This window comes from Chrysemys picta, chromosome 9 (genome assembly GCF_011386835.1).
Source record: "Chrysemys picta bellii isolate R12L10 chromosome 9, ASM1138683v2, whole genome shotgun sequence".
Taxonomy (NCBI): domain Eukaryota; kingdom Metazoa; phylum Chordata; order Testudines; family Emydidae; genus Chrysemys; species Chrysemys picta.
In genome coordinates this window covers 90,689,065-90,708,250 of record NC_088799.1, presented here as the reverse complement: position 1 = coordinate 90,708,250, position 19,186 = coordinate 90,689,065, and the positions used below count along the sequence as shown (strand labels likewise).

The following is a 19,186-nucleotide window of genomic DNA, read 5'->3' as shown; positions in this document are numbered from 1 at the left end:
AATGAGCATTTGCCATGTCTTTTTTATTTTCCTTTTGCCTTATGTAAAGGACTGTTTAACATCCCATCTTTACTGATGGCTGACTCTTCAAGCAAGCGCACAACTTGTGTGATGCTGTTAACTTGACTCCATTTGTGTTTAAGATTCCTTAGTTGTTGCTATTGCTCTACTGTGGAATCTCGTATATGTACAAGTGGTCTTAATAGTTGCCCAGGTACCTTCTACAATAAAATCCTTCTTCATGGTTGTCAAAAGAACCCAATAACACCATTTCTTCCAATTCTTCACTGCGCAGGTAATTTTTGTCTTAGCAAACAACATTCAATAAAGAAGCATGTGCCATGAACAGGCAGTGCTGTCATAGATCAGAGAGTTCTCACAGATGTAATGCAGGCTACCCACTAAATGCATGGTTATTCTGCACCTAGTCATACCAGCAGTGGTGCAAGTAGAATCCATGTCTTACCTGTACGGGGGGGACACCAGCTAAGGGGGGGGGCACATGACCTCCCCACGTGACCCTCCATGTGATTCCTCCCCACTCCACCCACAGCCCGGGGCCCCCACACTCTCCACGTCCCCTCCCCATGAACCATCCCACATTACCTGAGGGGGGGGGGCTCTGTCCTCCTTCTGCTGCGCTGGAGACTTCGGAACCGCAGCGGGGAAAGGAGCAGAACATGGCGCTGCTGGGCAGCTCCTCCGGCACGGCTCTACCGCCCCCAGCCCCGCCCCCTGCCCTTCCACACAGCTGCATCTCCTCCGTCTGTAAACAGCAGCCCTGCTGGAGGACAGGGCTGGGTGGATGGGGCTGGTGGCGGTACAGCCACCGGAGTAGCTGCCGGCGTGGGGCCACCGGCTCCTCCTGTGTCTTTACTGTACGCAGTACCGGCTGTAAATATCTTGCTGGTATGGCATACCAGACCGTGCCGCTGTACTTGCACTGCTGCATATCAGGCAAATAAATTGATTTTGAGATACAAAGCCAGTCAAAACCAGAGGTAGACTTCCAGCTGAGCACTGCATTGTTAGTGAGCATAAAAGGTGACGAATGCAGGAGATGCAGCTTGGTTATCAGAATCTCTGTTTGTTCTTGTATTGCACGCCTCTGGGTAAGGGGGTGTGTCTTCAGTTTAACAACTTGTCTCCAAAGCTAGATGAGGTGATATTGCACCCTGTTGAATAAGGTCTAGTAGAGCATGAGGGGTAGTAAAAAGCATTATAGTTCCTCTGGTATATTTGCTACTGGGTTGTTGACTACTCAGACTCCAGTGCCACTTGGATGTGAAGTGCAACCTGCTTCATGATGACTAGGAACCATAGCTATGGTAGTTTGGGCTGTCAAAGAATCAGAATGATTCCCCCTTTACCACAGACCTGCTGGGGCACATTACAGTTTTCACCCTTTTTACTGATGTATCAGGAAACCTCCATCCACAATTTCCCTCCCTAAACATGTACAGCAGTTCTGGACATGTCACCTATTGATCCCCTTCGCTCTCCATATTACCACATCCCGTCAGCAGGCCTGGCAGAGTGGTCTAGGTGGGGTAAGCTGGAGAAAGCCCCACACAGACTGCCAGGGTCCCAGGGCATAGCTATGCAGCATGTCTTAGATGTGCTAAAACTCACCCTCATCTAATGGACTAAAAAGGGTAGTGCTAGTAACAGAATCACAATCTTTTAATACCCCTCCCTGATTTTCTCTGTCTTAGTTTTCTTCCCCATCTGTAAAATGGAGGTGATGATATTCCCTTACCTCCCCAGCAGAGGGTTTTGTTAGGGTTCATCAGTCAATGTTTGAGATCATAAAGGGCTAAACAAAATACTTAGTGTTATCATCATGCTCTTCCTTTCTCCCTTTCTCTTCCTCTTCTCCCTCCTCCTCCAATGGTTAGGCCTCCTCTACTGCGCCTACTCACATAACTGAAAGGGAGGCCCTCCAGTTCCAGAAGAGTGAGTGGCTAACAGATGAGGATGGTTCCATCAGTACTTATTCAGTGCAATGTAGCACAATTGGACCCACAGAGGAGGCCTCAAAATCTGTCACTTCAAAAGCAGATCTCCTTGGGGGAAGCTCATCCCCACACCTGTACTAACCTTATAGGAAGGATGCTAAACCTGTCTACCAGCCATCTCATAGTTGAAGCTGTTCTTCTGTCTTCTCCTTAATTTTTATAAGGAAAGAAATTTCTTATTCCTTTACTGCATTTTATATTAATGAAATAGACACTTCTTCCCTAAGAAACCTAATGATCTCTGCTGTTTTACCAGCTCCATCTAACCATTTCATTCCAAGCTGACACCAAACTACTCAAAGATACACCCCCAATGGCAGGATTTCGCCTATCATGAAGGCCCCCTGCATGCCTCTATCTGACATAGCCACACTGCCACTGAAGACTCCATGGGGAGGGAGTTAGCCAGTGTCCCACAAAACAGGGCTAACCCTGATGTCCCCTATTAATTACAGAGCCAGGAGCACCTGTCACTTTAGAGGAGCTTACTAGAAGATACAGGAGTAAAGGGAAGTATCATACTAGGCTTAAAGCTCAGAAATATATGATGTTACCCTAAGCATATTTTAATCCAGTTAAAAGCAATTTACATTGGGGGGGAAGGTTATTCTCTATCCTTTAAAAATAAACTTAGATGTATGGTAAAACACAGAGATTGCATTACCTTTGTACAAATGTGCTGTTCATTATAGAAACTTGCACAATCAGTCAAAAAGCATACTTAAAAAATTGATGTACAATATTTTTGATTAGGGAATAAAATTGCCTAGAGATTACAGCCCTGATGTTTAATTTATTCTGTATTTTATCAGCCTTTCCCTTCTCTCCCTCTCTCTCTTTTTTTCTTTGCCTGCTCATGCATTTGTAAGTAGAATTCGAATAAAGCAGAAAATTAGATAGCTCTTTTGGCATAACTTGGAAGGGACTGCATTAGGGTTACTGACAATTGATCCAGTCTACTGAAAAAAATTATCATCACGCAGGCTTTATGTCTTGCTAGATTGGAAAGCTATTACAAGATTTTTTTCATGCAAGAATAAATATCTTTTTTAAATATTTGATTCTGTATTGTTATGTGGAATGTGTCGTGTAATATTTGTTAATGTATTAGAGAGAGAGAGCACACTGCAATACCAGAACCACAGGGAAAAAAGGTGAGGTAGACAAGGATTGAAATAAGCAGCTGCATCCAGCTAATCACAGCTGTAAAGATGATCTCACCATGAAAAGGACAAGGCAGTCAAGTGTTTATAAACAGGACCATAATTTAAAACTTGGAAAGAATGGCTGGCACAAAAAATCTTTTCCCGGACGCTACACCTCTACCCCGATATGACACTGTCCTCGGGAGCCAAAATATCTTACCGCCTTATAGGTGAAACCGCGTTATATCTAGCTTGCTTTGATCTGCCGGAGTGCGCAGCCCCGTCCCCCTCTTTCCCCCCCCCCTACTGCTTTACTGCATTATATCCGAATTCGTGTTATATCGGGTCGCGTTATATCGGGGTAGAGGTGTATGTGTGGTTTTTTTATCAGGTGTGTTTCCCTGGATCTGCCGGCATAAACACACACCCCCCTCCCAGTTTTGTAAAAGTTACCATATGTTTTACATGTTTATTATCAAAATGGGCAGCCTCCCACAATAAGAGCAAAAACGTTTTTCAATGTAGTGGCCACCTGGAGTTTTATTCTCCCCTACAGGATAGAAGTAACTGCCACTGAAGTCAATTATGATTTACTCATGTCCTGTAGGAGAGCAGCTAAAACTGCTATTGAAATCCAGGATTTCATCTTTCCAACTTGTGCATGGGTAGTGTTTGTTTGTTTTCACAACAATGTAAGTCAAATGGGATGCAAGGGGGTCTAAATGATCATGCAGTAAGGTTTGCTAAGTACAAGGAGGCAGGATGGGATCTAATGATGCAGCAGCATCAAAATGAGGCCCTACAGATGTTTGCAAGATTCAATTTTATATGATTACAATGGACCTCTATATATAGTAGTTAAATGTAATTCTGATCCTGTTCACACAAAGTAGTCTAAATCCTACGCTCATCAGCAGTGCATAGCCAGAAATCAATATCTCGGTGTCCAGAGGTTGGGCCAGTCTCTAGCAAAGTAGAGTTTTCAGATGAATCAATGGATATGAAAAAATACAGACACATCTCCTAAAGACATTTGTTGCTTATGAATATCAGATTTATAACCTGAGTAACGATTGTAGTTTTGTACAATATAAGGAAGTAGTGAGGGTGAGGTGGTTTTGGGGCTGGGTTTTTTGGTAAGAAAAATAAACCAATTTATGGCTGGCCGTGGACCCTAGCTAATTAGAAACATGGGCGAGACAGAAATCATTAATGTTAACTTTAAATTACTCCTAGCTCTTTGAGTTGGTTAATTCGTTAAAAAAAAATCCAAGCAAAACTCAACTATGAGTTGTATGTTGCAGTTGGCTACAACATGGCCCAGCATTGCATTATAGGTCTTCTTCATCAACCTGCTTTAGACAGGCAGCGCTCCAATTAAATCTAGTCAGTACTTTACGGAACTATAAACTATTTTTCTATATACTGTAGGAAATCATAACATTTTAAATTTCTTACTTTAAATATATGTAATTGCTAAATGACATGTGACATGGGGGGGGGTGAAATTGTTGCTGCTCTAAAAACATTTTAACAGGGAGAAATAATTGACCTTTATAAACCTGAGGAAATTTCCAGAGTGCAGTTTGTCACAATATTTTATTTGCATCAATTTTAGTATACGTCTGCACTGACCCATGATGCAATCCTAGTCATAGCAGAGGCTTTCCGCTACCTCCGAAGACAGCGTGTTGATGTTTCCAGGAGAGGTAGTGCAGGAGACTGCCTAGCAAACCCTGCAGTGCCCTGGAGCCAAGGAATCGATATAGAAAGAGCATTGAAAATGGTAAGGGCAAATGTACCTAACCTATTGAACAGGTATATCGCATTTTTACAACGTAAGTCTTTAAAACAACAAGGACATGATGAAGGAAGCAACTTTCAAAAGCTACCTGTAAATCTGCATGTACAGCTTTGCAACAAATGCACTTGTAAGGACTCTGCCCATGCAAATGGGGCAGAACTCACATCCTTCTACTCCATAAGCACAGGGCCTTGGTGCTGAAGCTAACAATGACTATCCTGTACCCAGGCCAGTAAAGAGGGTAATGACAAACACGAGAGTGGTCTGACATCCCATCCAATCAAGGGCCATGGTGACATGTTCAGTATGTTACACACACACCCTCTTCCCCATGGCCATAAATTTGTCTTCTAGAATTCAGTGTTCATAGGAAATAAAAAGCGACAACCGGGCACCAATTGTAATAGCTAGCCAATGTGATGCAGTTCCCACCGTACTGTATACTAGCATCTCTGCAAATGGCTGTGTTAAAAGCTTTGCAAACATATTCTGAGGCTAGGTTGAGGTCAAAAATGTGGCCCAAAATAAAACCGAACTGGGTGAACAGTTTGTCCTCAGGAGGTGTACTGTAAACCACGTATATATTATGAGCATATGTACCTGTGTATTTATCTATATATCACACCAGTCAAAAATCAGCTTGTTTTTTTCTAAAAGTTGCACAAACGGTATGATCGACCATGTTAACAGATTGCAGGATTTCTGCACCAGCCTGAACCTTAGCCCTGAGTTTTGCCTTACACCTGCTCTCTGAACCCTAACATAACTCTATTTCCAACTTGATTACTCCTATTTGGCCAATCCCTAGTACTAACCATTAGTTATTGCATCAGATCTAGTATTGATCAAATCCCTGTGGTTTTGTTTGTCTTTCTTTCCCTTTTGTATTAAACTGATTTGGGGGCATAAAAGTGAATGAAAACCTACCAGATACATTGGATCTGATTTTGCTCTGACTTGGACCAGTAGAAATCAGAAATAACTCCACTGGTGTAAGACTGGAATGAGTAAGATTGGAATTAAGGCCACATGCTATAAAAAGGACCCCTAGATCAGACTTCATTCACTTGGCTTAATTATTGCTTTTTCAAATTTGCCAAATTGGAAGGAGCACATCAAAAGGGTAATTCCCTCTCTCATAGAATGAGAGATATGATTCAGTCTCTCACTGTCAGAACACTTCTTATATCACAGTGTCAGTTCCCTAACAAATGCCCTAACTGTAGTTTCATTAATGTAGCATTACACACTTTTGAAGATAAATTAATTAAATTCAACCTTCATAACAGTTAAAAGATTTGTAGTCAGTTAGAACTTAATTAGAAGTGATACATAAACCCTTCAAAAGAGATCCCAAAGTACTCACATCAACAAGGCTCGAACGGGAACACAAACAGTGCAACAAGACACACCCTGTTTGAGAGAGGTAAAAAAAAATCCAAATGTTGGTTGGTAAAAGGCTGCCGCTTTAATAAAAGATTCATAAGATACACAGAGTCAATTTCATGATTGAGGCAGGCACAGAATAATGAATTACATCAGGGTGATTTCAGCCCATTATATTTAAATAGTCTAACATAAGTTGAAGAGGTTTATCCATCTATCTCAACAGCCCCACTCAGTACCCAGCGCAAGATCATCACACGTCCCTGATTCCTACCAGAACCCACACAATGAAGCATGTTCTTTTTCCTGTTTAGATGATATATCTTGCACTTTTGCTTCAGGAAGTTTTGACTTCCAATTAATAATATTTCCTACCTACATCAGCCACGGAACACCTAAAAAAAAAAAAAGAATATTCAGTACAAGAAATCCTGCAAACAATCAATCCAAGCATCCTACAAATAACTGATCCAAGCATCAGACTCAATGTCAAACTGCAGTCGTCTTGCCAACAAAAGGCAGATTGGTATTACCTGATTCTGCATCCTTATATCTTTGAAAAACTATGCAAGTCTGTATTTCCCCCCTTGAATTTGAACCTAAAGTGTCCGATAAGTGGACAACAACTGACCTGAACATTAAAGGAACTGGCACATGAAATTGCAAGCCCAACCGCAAGGATTTTTAATGAATCCATAAACTTGGAGTTCATACCCTATGACTGGAGAATTGCTAATAGAGTACCTATTTTTAAGAAAGAGGGAGGGGGGGGGAATGATCTGGGAAACTACAAGCCTGTTAGTTTGACCTCAATTGTATGCAAGGTCTTGGAACAAATTTTGAAAGAGAAAGTAGTTAAGGCCTAGAGGTAAATGGTAATTGAGAGAAAATACAATATGGTTTTACAAAATGCAGATCATGCCAGACCAACTGGATCTCTTTCTTTGAGAAGACAACTGATTTTTTAGACAAAGGAAGTGCAGTAGATCTAATCTATCTGGATTTCAGTAAGGCATTTGGTACAGTTCCACACGAGAAATTATTAGTTAAATTGTAGAAGATGGGGATTAAGAGAGCAGTGAAGGGTGGATAAGAAACTGCCTAAAGGGGAGACTACAATGGATCATACTGAAAAGTGAAATGTCAGGCTGGAGGGAGGTTACTGGTGGAGTTCCTCAGGGACCGGTCTTGGAACCACTCTTATTTAACATTTTCATTCATGACCTTGACACAAAAAGTGGGAGTGTGCTAATAAAATTTGCAGATGACACAAAGTTGGGTGGTATTGCCAATACAGAGGAGGACTGGAATATCATACAAGAAGATCTGAATGACCTTGAAAACTGGAGTAATAGAAATGGGGATGAAATTTAATAGTGCAATGTGCAATGACATGCACTTGGAGACTAACCACAAGAATTTTTGCTCTAAGCTGGGAATGTATCAGTTGGAAGCAACAGAGGAGGAGAAAGACCTGGATGTTTTGATCACAGGATGACTATGAGCTGCCAATGTGATGCAGCCATAAAAAGGCTAATGCAATCCTAGAATGCATCATGCAAGGTATATCCAGTAGAAATAGGGAAGTGTTATTGCCATTATACAAGGCCCTGGTGAGACCTCATCTGGAATACTGTGTGCAATTCTGATCTCCCATGTTTAAGACAGATGAATTCAAACTGGAACAGGCGCAGAGAAGGGCTACTAGGATGATCAGAGGAATGGAAAACCTACCTTCCAAGAGGAGACTCAAGGAGCTTGGCTTGTTCAGCCTAAGCAAAAAAGGCTGAGGGGAGATATTATTGCTTTTATATAAATACATAAGAGGGACAAATACCAGAGAGGGAGAGGAGCTAAGTGCCAATATGGACACAAGAACAAATGGATATAACCTGGTCATCAACGAGTTTAGGCTTCAAATTAGACGAAGGTTTCTAACCATCAGATGAGTGAAGTTCTGGAACAGCCTCCCAAGGGGAGCAGTGGGGGCAAAAAAACCTAACTGGCTTCAAGACTGAGCTTGATAAATTTATGGAGTGGGTGACATTAACTTTAAGCACATGCTTAAGTTCCATTTAAATCAACAGAATTAGCATATGCCTGAAGTTAGGCACATGCTGAATAGCCCTGGATGGCTGAATCAGGGCGTCTGTGGTTTCTATGTTTGCAATAAAAGTTCAATAAAGATTGGAATCATAATGAGTTGAGCTGAACCTAAGAAAGTCAAGGATGATGAAATTACATCTTTTTCCGGTCCCATCAAATCACAAATTACCCTAACATTGACTCACATCCACTTACAGACACAGAATTTACACTCTTTATACATCACCTCTGAATTTGGCCCACTGGATAAATCTGGGGCAAAGGGATTTTACTGAATTATGTGATCCATCACTGTGCATCCTGACAAGATCGATTACATCATCTCTAAACCATCCTTGGCAGATCAGTGACCAGCTTTGAACATCTCTAGTGACTATTTGTCTACAGCCTCCTTAGCAAATTGTTCTATCACCCAACTCCTATTACCGCTATAAAATTTCCCTAAAATTTAACATAAATGATCCTACTGAAGTTTCTGACAGTTACCTCTTCTGTCTTAGCTGAAAGCTTGTCAGTATTGATAACTGATGAATTTAATACTTTAATACTAGGGAAACAAGAAAGACAGATTTTTTTTGCCTTTGAAACAAAGTACTTCATACTTCCTTCAAAATTATTCATGTGAGTAAGTAATGGTAACGACTTACATTTATGTAGCATCATCCATCTAGACAAAGCTCAATCTCTTTACAAGGTATAGACAAAATTCTGCCACTCTTCCTCTAATGGGGCTGGAGTCTGATACCTTCACTTATATTGACTTCACCAGGTCTAATTGTGGAATAAGGTGCTACTCGGTGTAAGAGTATCAGGATCTGGCCCTATAGCACAAGGCTTATGCAGTATGTACCACTTGAGCCTAGGATGACCAGACAGCAAATGTGAAAAATCGGGACAGGGGGTGGGAGGCAATAGGAGCCTATATAAGAAAAAGACTCAAAAATCGGGACTGTCCCTGTAAAATCGGGACATCTGGTCACCCTACTTGAGCCCTAATTGTGAGGGTTTATGTGGCACTTCAGTGGTACATGCACCCTGTGTTGGCCCATTGAAAAGGAGGGAATTTCACCAAGTGTGAATAAACATGGCAGAATTGGACCTTGAATATAATATATATGCAGGATTCACTCAGCACTGAAATGCAGCCTTCCTTGCAATGGAAAGTGGCAGTTCTGCATCAGCTCATAGGCAGTGAGGAATAATAATGTTTACAGTTGAAACTGGGAGAACTGGGGAATTTTAGGTAGACAGAATGTAAATGGCCCTATTGGACGCTGGACAGGGCACAGGTATTAATGGAAATGATCACAGAGATAGTAAATTCTTTCAGGACATAAAAGAGGGAAAAAATAGAAATATTGTTCTATGTAACTGTTTTACTATTTCCCTGTTTAAGGTACAAGTCCAAGGAATGACTGGAAATATTCAGTTTGACACCTACGGACGCAGAACAAATTACACAATTGATGTGTATGAAACAAAAGCCACTGGATCACGGAAGGTAAGTTCTCAAAATATGTATTCTCCTTGGGCTTCTTAAAAAATATGTATTGCCGCAAAGTCACGAAAACAAGCAATATCATACAACTGTTGTGAAGATATAAAATCTGATAGATCCCCCTCCCACTACATTTATCTCTCCTCTTCCCTAATTCTTTAGTTATGCAATTCTATAGGAATGTCGTTCCATTCTGTCCTTGTTATTCTGCTCATGTTTCCCCCCTGCCCTTGAATACCTTCACTCCTTGAATACCTTCCTACAGCAAACGTCTTAGCTTCACATCTGAGGTGCCTGCCCTGCTACATCTCAACTCTGATTTCCTCCTACAGTGGTGTCTTCAGATCCTTTGCCCAATCCTCTCTCCTAATTTCCTTTCATCTCCTCCTTCCTCTCCATTATAGGCCTCAGAGCAATAGAGAATTGGAACCCATATATTTTAAAAACCTCTTAAAATAGTGTAAAACAGCATTTGTTTTTAATCAGGATGTTCAAAATACGATTATCTCATGGCCTAAGATAAAATAGTCAGAAGTGCCTAAGTGAATTAGTAGCCTAAGTCCCATTTTCAAAAGTGGTTGGGGGCCAGATTTAGAAAAATATTTAGGTGCCTAAAGATGCAAATAGGTGCCTAGTGGAATTTTCAAAAGGGCCTAAGCAGGTTAGGTGCCTAAATCCCATTGATTTCAATTAGAATTCGGCATCTAACATTAAAACTTCCAGTAGGTGCTTATTTGCATCTTTAGGCACCTACATACCTTTGAAAATCTGACCCTTATGCACTTGGCCTTAAAGTCTCATTGAAAGTCAATGGGACTTATGTGCCAAATCACTTAGGCACTTTTGAAAATTGTACCCTTACTCTAGAAATGGATGCTTCTGTATATCAAGAATCCCAGCTCCTCAGCCTGTGTATGTAACCCTAGAGCTACATGACTTCAGGTCTTGAACCTTGTCACTGGTCCAAAACTAAATATTGCCCCTCCGGCAATAGGACCAGTGTTATTTATATCCCCTGCCTTTACCTGACCTACATTTGTAGCAGCCTATATTTGTGTTTTGTTTTGTTTGAAAGGAGTGGTTTTATTTTAAATAGTAGCTATTTGCAGTCGATTAGAGATTTAGTATGCTAGAAATAGACCAGGTTGAGACTGATTAAGGGCAGAGTTCAAGTGAGACATTTAAGGCTGCAAATTAAAAGTAGTTCATTCAAGAATTCTGCAATTTATTTTCTTGTCCTATGTTGTATTCCCTGGTTGCAGAAATACAGGAATTATTCCATGGGTATTCTGATAAAATATATTATGTAATAATATATATGTACGGAACCATACATTACTTTCACATAGTTTTTGCATATCTATTTGCATGCTACACACTCAGTGATGGAACAATGTAAAAATTCAGCAAAAGGTTCCCACAGCCCGATGTTGGCAAGAAAGTGTCCCATGACCTTGCTAATAGCTGATGAGGGGTCCTAGAAAAACTTTTAGATCAATATTCATTTGTCTGTATCTTGAATAAATCCTAAATAAAAATCACTTTTTTTAAATAAAAAAGGCAGTTCTATTTAAGCATCAGTTTTATGCACCAAAATCATTATAAAAATATGTAACTAGGTAACATTCTCTGCTTTTGTAGGCTGGTTACTGGAATGAATATGAAAGATTTGTGCCAGCACTAGACCAGCAAGTGTCTAATGACACTTCATCTGTGGAGAATAGAACAATAGTAGTCACTACCATCCTGGTAAGTTGCATGTTCTTAGTCAGTATGTGCTTAGGTGGGAAGACACGTGTATTCTGAGATTTATTAGAAGGCCCAATGTTGAATGCTGTGTGACTTCAAGTGACTGAGAAGTTCAGCAACCTCCAGAGATGTACGGAGGGCTTGATCCTGCCAATACTTACACACATGAGTAAATGTACTCACGGGAGGAGTCCCACTGATCTCAACGTTGTGCTTTCCTTCTTCTCAGTTACTTGAACTCAGTGGAACTCCTCACGTGAGTAAAGTTACTTATGTATGTACATGATTGCAGGATCTGGCCCCTACTGCTGTAGGACCAAATCTTGCAGCCCTCACTCAGGCACAGCTCCTGTTGATTGAGTAAGGATAGCACAATCTGGCCCACAGTGAATTGGAAATGCTTTGACAATATGTAAAGACATCCAATGCTTGTGGAGAATAATGCTCTTCTTATAGTCAGTGTTATCTGTGTCAGTTCTAAAGCCTATTGCTTATGTGGTCTGTAATACAGTATTATTTGTGCCTTTGGTGCCTGTTACAATTGTCCTGAGCATGAGTCAGTTTCATGACTTTGCTAGTAGGATCATATTTTACTTGACTATAATTTAGTGAGACACACTCAGCCTTTCAGCTGGGATTTTCAAAGAAGTCTACGGGAGTTAGGTGATCTGTGGTGGAGCTGGGCACCTAAATGCCTCAGGCTTCTTTGAAAATCCAAGCATCAGCGTTATCCTGCACCATTTAAATAAGTGGGGATTTTGCCATTGACTTCAATGGGAGCAGGAGCAGGTACATCACTGCTTTATAAGCTAAGTACTGCATTATTATGGTGTGCTTATCTTTGATCTACTGGAGATTCAGGCCTGATCCTGAAAAAAGACTGTAAGTTTACTCATATGAGTAGCCCCCCATTGCCTTAGTGGGAATACTCTTGTGATTAAAGCGAATTGCATGGGTGTTTGCAGGATCTGGCCATTTGATGAATTTCAGTTGCGCTTCTAAGGATTGTTAAACTAAACTATTCTGTCTTGCCAGGAAGCCTTTAATGTCTATGTGAAGCTGACTTGGAAATCTTTCCAATTACTATATAAGAGCAGCCCAGGAAATATTGTTGATATTTGCCAATAACATAAAATAATGCTAACAACAGCTCTCGTTTTGCATATTTTAAAGGCATGTGTTATATTCATAGACTTTTGATCTTTGCTTTTGTTTCAAAGGAATCGCCATATGTAATGTATAAGAAAAACCATGAACAACTAGAAGGGAATGAGAGATATGAAGGATATTGTGTAGACTTAGCTTATGAAATAGCAAAACATGTTGGAATAAAATACAAACTGTCAATTGTTGGAGATGGGAAATACGGAGCTAGGGACCCTGAGTCTAAGATATGGAATGGCATGGTGGGTGAACTAGTCTATGGGGTAAGTTTCCCTTAACGTTCATTTTAATGTTCTTTTTTTAAAAAAAACATGCACGACGTTAATAAACTGCAAAATAAAAAATCTCTGTTTAAATTTGTTTTACAATCTCTAGATATTTATTTTTAGTCTCATTAGTCTCATTTTGTAACCTATTTTAAAAAAAAAATGTGTTCCATTGCATGGAGAGTGTTTTTTTCACTGCCACCCCCAACTAGTCTATACACCAAATGGTTACACAATGGTATTTGGGGTGAACATATTTACTTTGCGTAAACACAGCAGAACATTTCTGCTTTGTCCTGAGCTAACAACCTGCATATGCTGATCTAGTGTGCACCTTGCTTTCTGCTTGCAGGCTGACAGCCATTTCTTCCTTCTCCCTGTAATCTTTGTGAACAATGAGGGATGTATTGTGCTCTGCACAATGTGGGTGCATATGTTTGTGAGGAGAGGATACAAGGATCTTCCATCCCTTCTTCGTGCATATGTAAGGCAGGAGTGCATCCTGAGCTCTGGGACGACACAAGACTACCAGCAGCACTGGTGCTGGCTCCCAGAAAAGAGTGCAGAGCTGGCTTTGCATGAGGAGACATTTGCCCTGTACCCTTGTAAAAAAGTGGAACAGAAGCAGGATGCACTGGAGCTCCAGAAGCTGTCATCCCTGCTGGAGGAACTCTGTCTCCAAAGTTGCCCTGGGGCTTGATCCTACTCTCGTTCAAGTCAATGGCAAAACTCCCATTAACTTTCCTGGCCCTAAGCGGCTGATCCTGCAACATGGAAACCAGTGAGAGTTTTGCCATTGACTTCAGGCCAAAAGATGCACCGACATGTTATGGCTTTTCACCAGGGCATATTTCATGATACAGGCCTAATATCACCAGATTTATGGAGTGTTACAACCCCAACAAGGTCTACTTCTCCTAAGCTCTGGATTTAGTTTTAAAATATCTGCTACCAGCCAATCAACTGCTGTCTAGTTAAATGTGCTGCTACTTTTATGTTTGCATATCATGTGTACATCACTTTGAGTAATAGGCACAAAAGACACTGGGTAACTGTTTCATTATTGCTATATTTAAAAAACAATTAGGGTTTTTTAATGCTGAAATAGTAACTCAGGCCTGCCCAGCCCATTCAACTTTTTTGAGCCCTGTCCATTCTGCTTATATGTGTTTTAAACCTTAGAAAACAGTGATTTTATGGTCTGACTTTTGGGGAGGAAGGAGTGGAGTCTAATGGGCACTAAGTGAAGAGGACTGGAAATCAGGACTCCTGGGTCATATCCTTGCCCGCCCACTGACTTGACGTGTGTGACCTAAGCAAGTCACCAAACTTCTCTGTGCCTCAGTTCTACCAGCTATGAAACAGGAATAATAATATTACCTATCTCACAGGGTGAGGCTTTATGAGACACTTTGAGAGTTGCTAGCTCAGGGTATAGTATTATTACACTGCAGTGAAATCCTAAACTCTCAGTGTTTCTCTCCAGGTCAAGAAACTTCAACACTGTTATCTATAATTAGGTCATCTGCAACTGCCCTAGTCATCTAGGCATGTAGCAGCCAATAAAGCAGATATAGTCATTTTAAAAATGCATACTAAAGAGAGCCAAGTGACAAAGAGAAAAGTCAATTCCTAAAGCTGTAGTCGCAAGCTGGGGTTGAGCCTGTTGGAGAGTGTGTTATAAGCAATGTCACTTCCTTTGGGACTTGATGCAGGTAAAATTAACCTCTGCACCTGCTGGACCATGGAAGATGCCTCTGTATCAAGGGCTCGCAGCAGGGAAAACTAATCCCAGCTCTGCAAGGTGCTCCCAAAGAGCAGGCCTTGGTGAGGAGAAAGTTTGCCCCCTTTTTCAAGCCAGCTTTTCTTTGAATAAGCTGGTTTGACGTAGAGCCCTCAGCCACATCCTTCTGGGACTAGCACAGCTCAGAAGGCTATGCCTGTTGTGTATTGCCGAGCCCCGGGTGCTTTACCTCAACATGACTGCACTTATGAACCTTTGTCTGCAGAGAGAACTGCAGCTTTGTGAGCACCACACACACCGAGACTGGGCTGGTAGAAAAACAAAAACCTGTCCCTCGGTCTGTCTTTTGTTTCATCCAGTGGGTTCGTTCCCTTGTATTTAGGAAGCTGGGTTAGCAAGGCTTTAGCTTTCCAGTTAGTGACAAATTGAAACACTTTTCATTTAGTTTGGAAAATGAACAGCTATGCCTTATTCTTGTGCAGTCAAAGCTTAATGATTTGAATCACATTGAACTGCAATGCTCAGTTATCCAAAGGTCAGACATGTCCCCTGAGGTTTGACTGAAGATCCAGCCCAACAGAGTTGCCCAGCTCTGCTGGGCTGGCGCTGGAGTGGAACTGCAGGAGCCAGCAGGCCTTAGGGAGGCCACCTGGGTCTCTGTAATCAGGGAAGACAACCCTGCTATGTTCAAGTCAACATAGACTTCAAAGCGTCCCCCAATCATCTGCAGGCTTCTGGTGTCTTCCTGAAATGCTCTTATCCTTTCTCCATCTGCAGAAAGGGGGATAGCAACCTACAGCACTCAGCACTCTCAGAGGTGAGGATAATGAGCCAGTGGAAAACACTTTGAAGATGAAAAATGCTCTGTAACCACTAATTATTAGGAACAGGTGTCTCATTTACATGACGACTCTCCTTTATCTCCCATGAGCTGAAACTGAAAGTAAAGGTGCACGTTTCCCCAGGTGCCATTGTGAGCCTTGGCTGTGAAATGACTGTCACATTTGCCTCCTCTGGATTCCATTTTGTGTAAATGAGGGGGAGATTAATTTTTAAATGCCTTTATTAGCATGTATATAACCAGACAAGTAGGGATAAAAGAAGCTTGAGTTGGGGATTTTTGGAACAAGTTTATCCAACAGTTGAACAGAGTTGCTGCTGAATGCACTATTTCAGATTGTATTTGTTTTAACAGCTAACCGCTGTGCAGTCGCATGGCAAATAAGATGTTACTGTGTTATAGAATCATAGAAATGTAGGGCTGGACGGGACCTTGAGAGGTCATTTAGTCCAGTCCCCCATGCTGTGGCAGGATCAAGTAAACCTCGGCCATCCCCGAGAGGTGTTTGTTTAACCTGTTCTTAAAAACCATTGATGATGGATATTCCACAACCTCCCTCAGTAACCTATTCCAGTGCTTAACTATCCTCATAGTTAGAAAGTTTTTCCTAATCTCTAACCTAAATCTCCTTGTCTGCAGTTTAAGTCAATTACTTCTTGCTGCTAACCTGACAAGTTTGTTGACATCGCTGGGGAGACAATATGCAAATCCTATTTAATATTGTCCCATTTGTGTGCATTGCCTCCTGGTTTCAGACCTTTTTTACTGAAGCACTTAGCGATAGAGTCTGAAATTTCAATGCTAGAAATCTAATTAAAGTTAATTGATGTTTAGCTTCATTTTTGCCATGTCTTTGTTCCTGCCTCCCCCTTACTGCTTCCTACCTTCTTTTGGGGCAACCAGACACTTTCAGGAGAGTAAAGGCAGAACAATCCCTGTGCTTCTACCTCCTGGCCCATATACAAGGTAGATGGGTAGGGACAGGTTCCTTGTGTGTAGGTTCCGGGCAGATTATGGAATGCAAAGCCATTTGCTTTCCTCACATTTTTGTCTGGATTTCTCATTTAGCTTCATTTTTGCACATTCTCCTTCAGACTAAGTGCAAGGTTCTCAGCTGTGCTGAGTTTCCACTCAGTGTAGCAGAGAAAGAGCCTGTCAGAGTGACCCAGATTCTGAGGACAGAGCTGTATCAGCCCTGACCCAAGCATCGGTTAGCGTAGCTGAGAGTCTGCTCTTATCTAAGCCATCTAGGAACAGCCCACAAGAGACCATAGCCCGGTGGCCAGAGTACAACCTTCTCCAGGAGCAGTCCTCCCTGCCCCGTGACATATCCCCTACCTCAGGCCTGGGTGGGTGGTCTGGTGATGAAAGTTCTCCCAAGGTGGATGAAATTCTCCGCTGGCAGGATGTAGCTGCTTTCTGGTTCCTATGCACCTCGAGAGTGGTGCAAAAAGGGGCGGGACACACTAGAGAATTGGTGGTTGCATGGGGATGATGGCAGTGGGGTGACTTCCCACTGAGAGGAGAGTTAAACTGCTCCCAATCTCTGAACCTGAGTCAATGTTTACATCTGACTAGCAGAGCAGCCCACCAAGGCAAGTGCTATCCTCCAATGAGCCATCCGCTAATGGCATCCCCTCCACTTCTGCTGATTAGCAGCACCTCCCACCTCCGATTCTGAGTCCTGTGCCCCAGCCAAATACACTCCAGAGTCTCCACTGCTACAGCCTTTTATAGGATTGGCTCTGCCAAACAGTGTGGCGGGAGGTGGGCAAAGCCATGTGGCCACCTCCTTTCTCTTCCCCACCACTTCTGTGTAATAGTTTTCACCTCATATGACATAGAATCCATCACTCTGTTGAGATTTACAATAGAGCTGTGCTTAGAACGGAGGGAAGATGGTCCTGTGGTTACAGCACAAGATCTGGCTCCTGTTCCCACTCTGTCCTGAGAGATCATGAGCAAGTCACTTACCCCAGCCCAGCTCTCACTGCTAGCAAGGGAAGCAATATGGCTGGAGGTATATTCCACCCTTTACCCCTTCCATGGGCTGCAAAAGAGAGTTAAACTGCTCCCAATCTCTGAACCGGAGTCAACATTTAAATCTAACCAGCAATGCAAAGTACCAAGGCAAGTACTGTCCTCCAATGAGCCATCCCCACTACTTCTGCCAATTAGCAGCAGCACCTCCCACTGAGCGCACACCGGAGATGCTTTGCTCAAGGCTTTAAACCCACCAGCCATGGAGGCCTAGACAAGGGTTCTTCTCCCCAATGTAGGGTAAGCCTCTTGCCATAGGCTTTTATTTAGTCTCTTCCTTTTGAAGTGTGCTCCTGTTCTTTCTTTCCTGCCCAGCTGGGGAATCCTCCCCTCCCTGGATCTGATCTGGTTTTCACAGCAGTGAGGCTAATTGAAAGCAGGTTTAACACATTTCTTAGTTGTGAGAACGAAATACTTTATTAGGAAAAAAAAAAAGAACCCAAGCCCTACAAACACCATAAACCCTCCCTTGATAAAAGAGTCTTTAGTAGAACCGCTTTAAGAAGGTAAGATGCAGCAAAGGGGAGGCGCAGGGAATTCAGGGAAAGGCAGCCTCTCCGCTGTCATGTGTAATGTTTGAAAGTGCTGATACACTTCACTGCGTTAAAGTAACCCACAGAAAGGAATAATGTTCTGCTTCGAATGATTCTGGCCACTTGTGCTTAAATAGCATCACGCTTTTGGGAATGGGATGAAGACCATTCTCAGCACGGGGGCAGCATTGGTCTGAGAGAAAAAGGACGGGGGAGGATGAGACGTGGTTCTGTCCCGAACTCTGCCCGTAATTCCCAGATCAAGAAGACAGACCCACGCTAGCTCTGACCAAATAAGCATGCTAAAAATAGAGGGTAGGCAAGGCTGGCAGGGCTAGCCACCCTAAGTATGTACCCATCCAAGATGCTAGGCATGGACTCGACAGCTGCTCCCTCGAGCTGAAATGATGCTTCTATTTGTAGCGCATTCGTTCAGTCAGAGCCAGCATGGGTGTGTCTCCTCAAGCTGGGAATTCCCCTCCCCTCTGCAGCTCAAAGTGTGGCTGTACCCGAAGTCCCTTAGTCTCCCTGAGCCTTAGACTCTCCAGTTATGAAATGGGAATAATAATACCCCTCACATGGGGGACTGTGAGGATGTAATTAATAAACACTTTGGCCATGTCTACACTAAGGGAAAAAGTGCATTTTTTACCATGTTCGCTAGTGCAGTTGTTCTCAACCATGGGTCTGGGGTGCCCTGGGGAGCCGTGAGGTGGTTTCAGGGGGTCTGCCAAGAATGACCAGCGTTAGACTCGCTGGGGCCCAGGGCAGGAAAGTCAAAGCCCTGCCTTGCAGGACTGCAGTCCAGGGCCCTGAGCCCTGCTACTCGGGGCTGAAGCTGATGCCTGAGCAACTTAGCTTCGCTGGGGGTCCCCTGTGGCATGGGGCCCCG

At 42.4% G+C, this 19,186-nt stretch overlaps 1 protein-coding gene across 11 annotated transcripts in view; it reads left to right on the top strand.

The window, feature by feature from the left end:
* Positions 1-19,186, top strand: part of GRIA3 (glutamate ionotropic receptor AMPA type subunit 3) — a 211,544-nt gene that overhangs the window by 114,174 nt on the left and 78,184 nt on the right. For 7 of the 11 annotated variants that reach the window (XR_010590289.1, XR_010590288.1, XR_010590291.1 and 4 more), the window contains exons 7-10: positions 4,782-4,949; positions 9,856-9,960; positions 11,599-11,706; positions 12,927-13,133. Coding sequence is in view for 5 of the 11 variants with exons in the window: in XM_005307417.5 (XP_005307474.1) it covers positions 4,782-4,949; positions 9,856-9,960; positions 11,599-11,706; positions 12,927-13,133 (588 nt within the window). In the remaining 6 variants the exon portion in view is untranslated. The remainder of the gene's footprint in view (positions 1-4,781; positions 4,950-9,855; positions 9,961-11,598; positions 11,707-12,926; positions 13,134-19,186) is intronic. The other 4 variants (XR_010590293.1, XR_010590292.1, XM_065556647.1 and 1 more) reach the window with 1 other exon arrangement.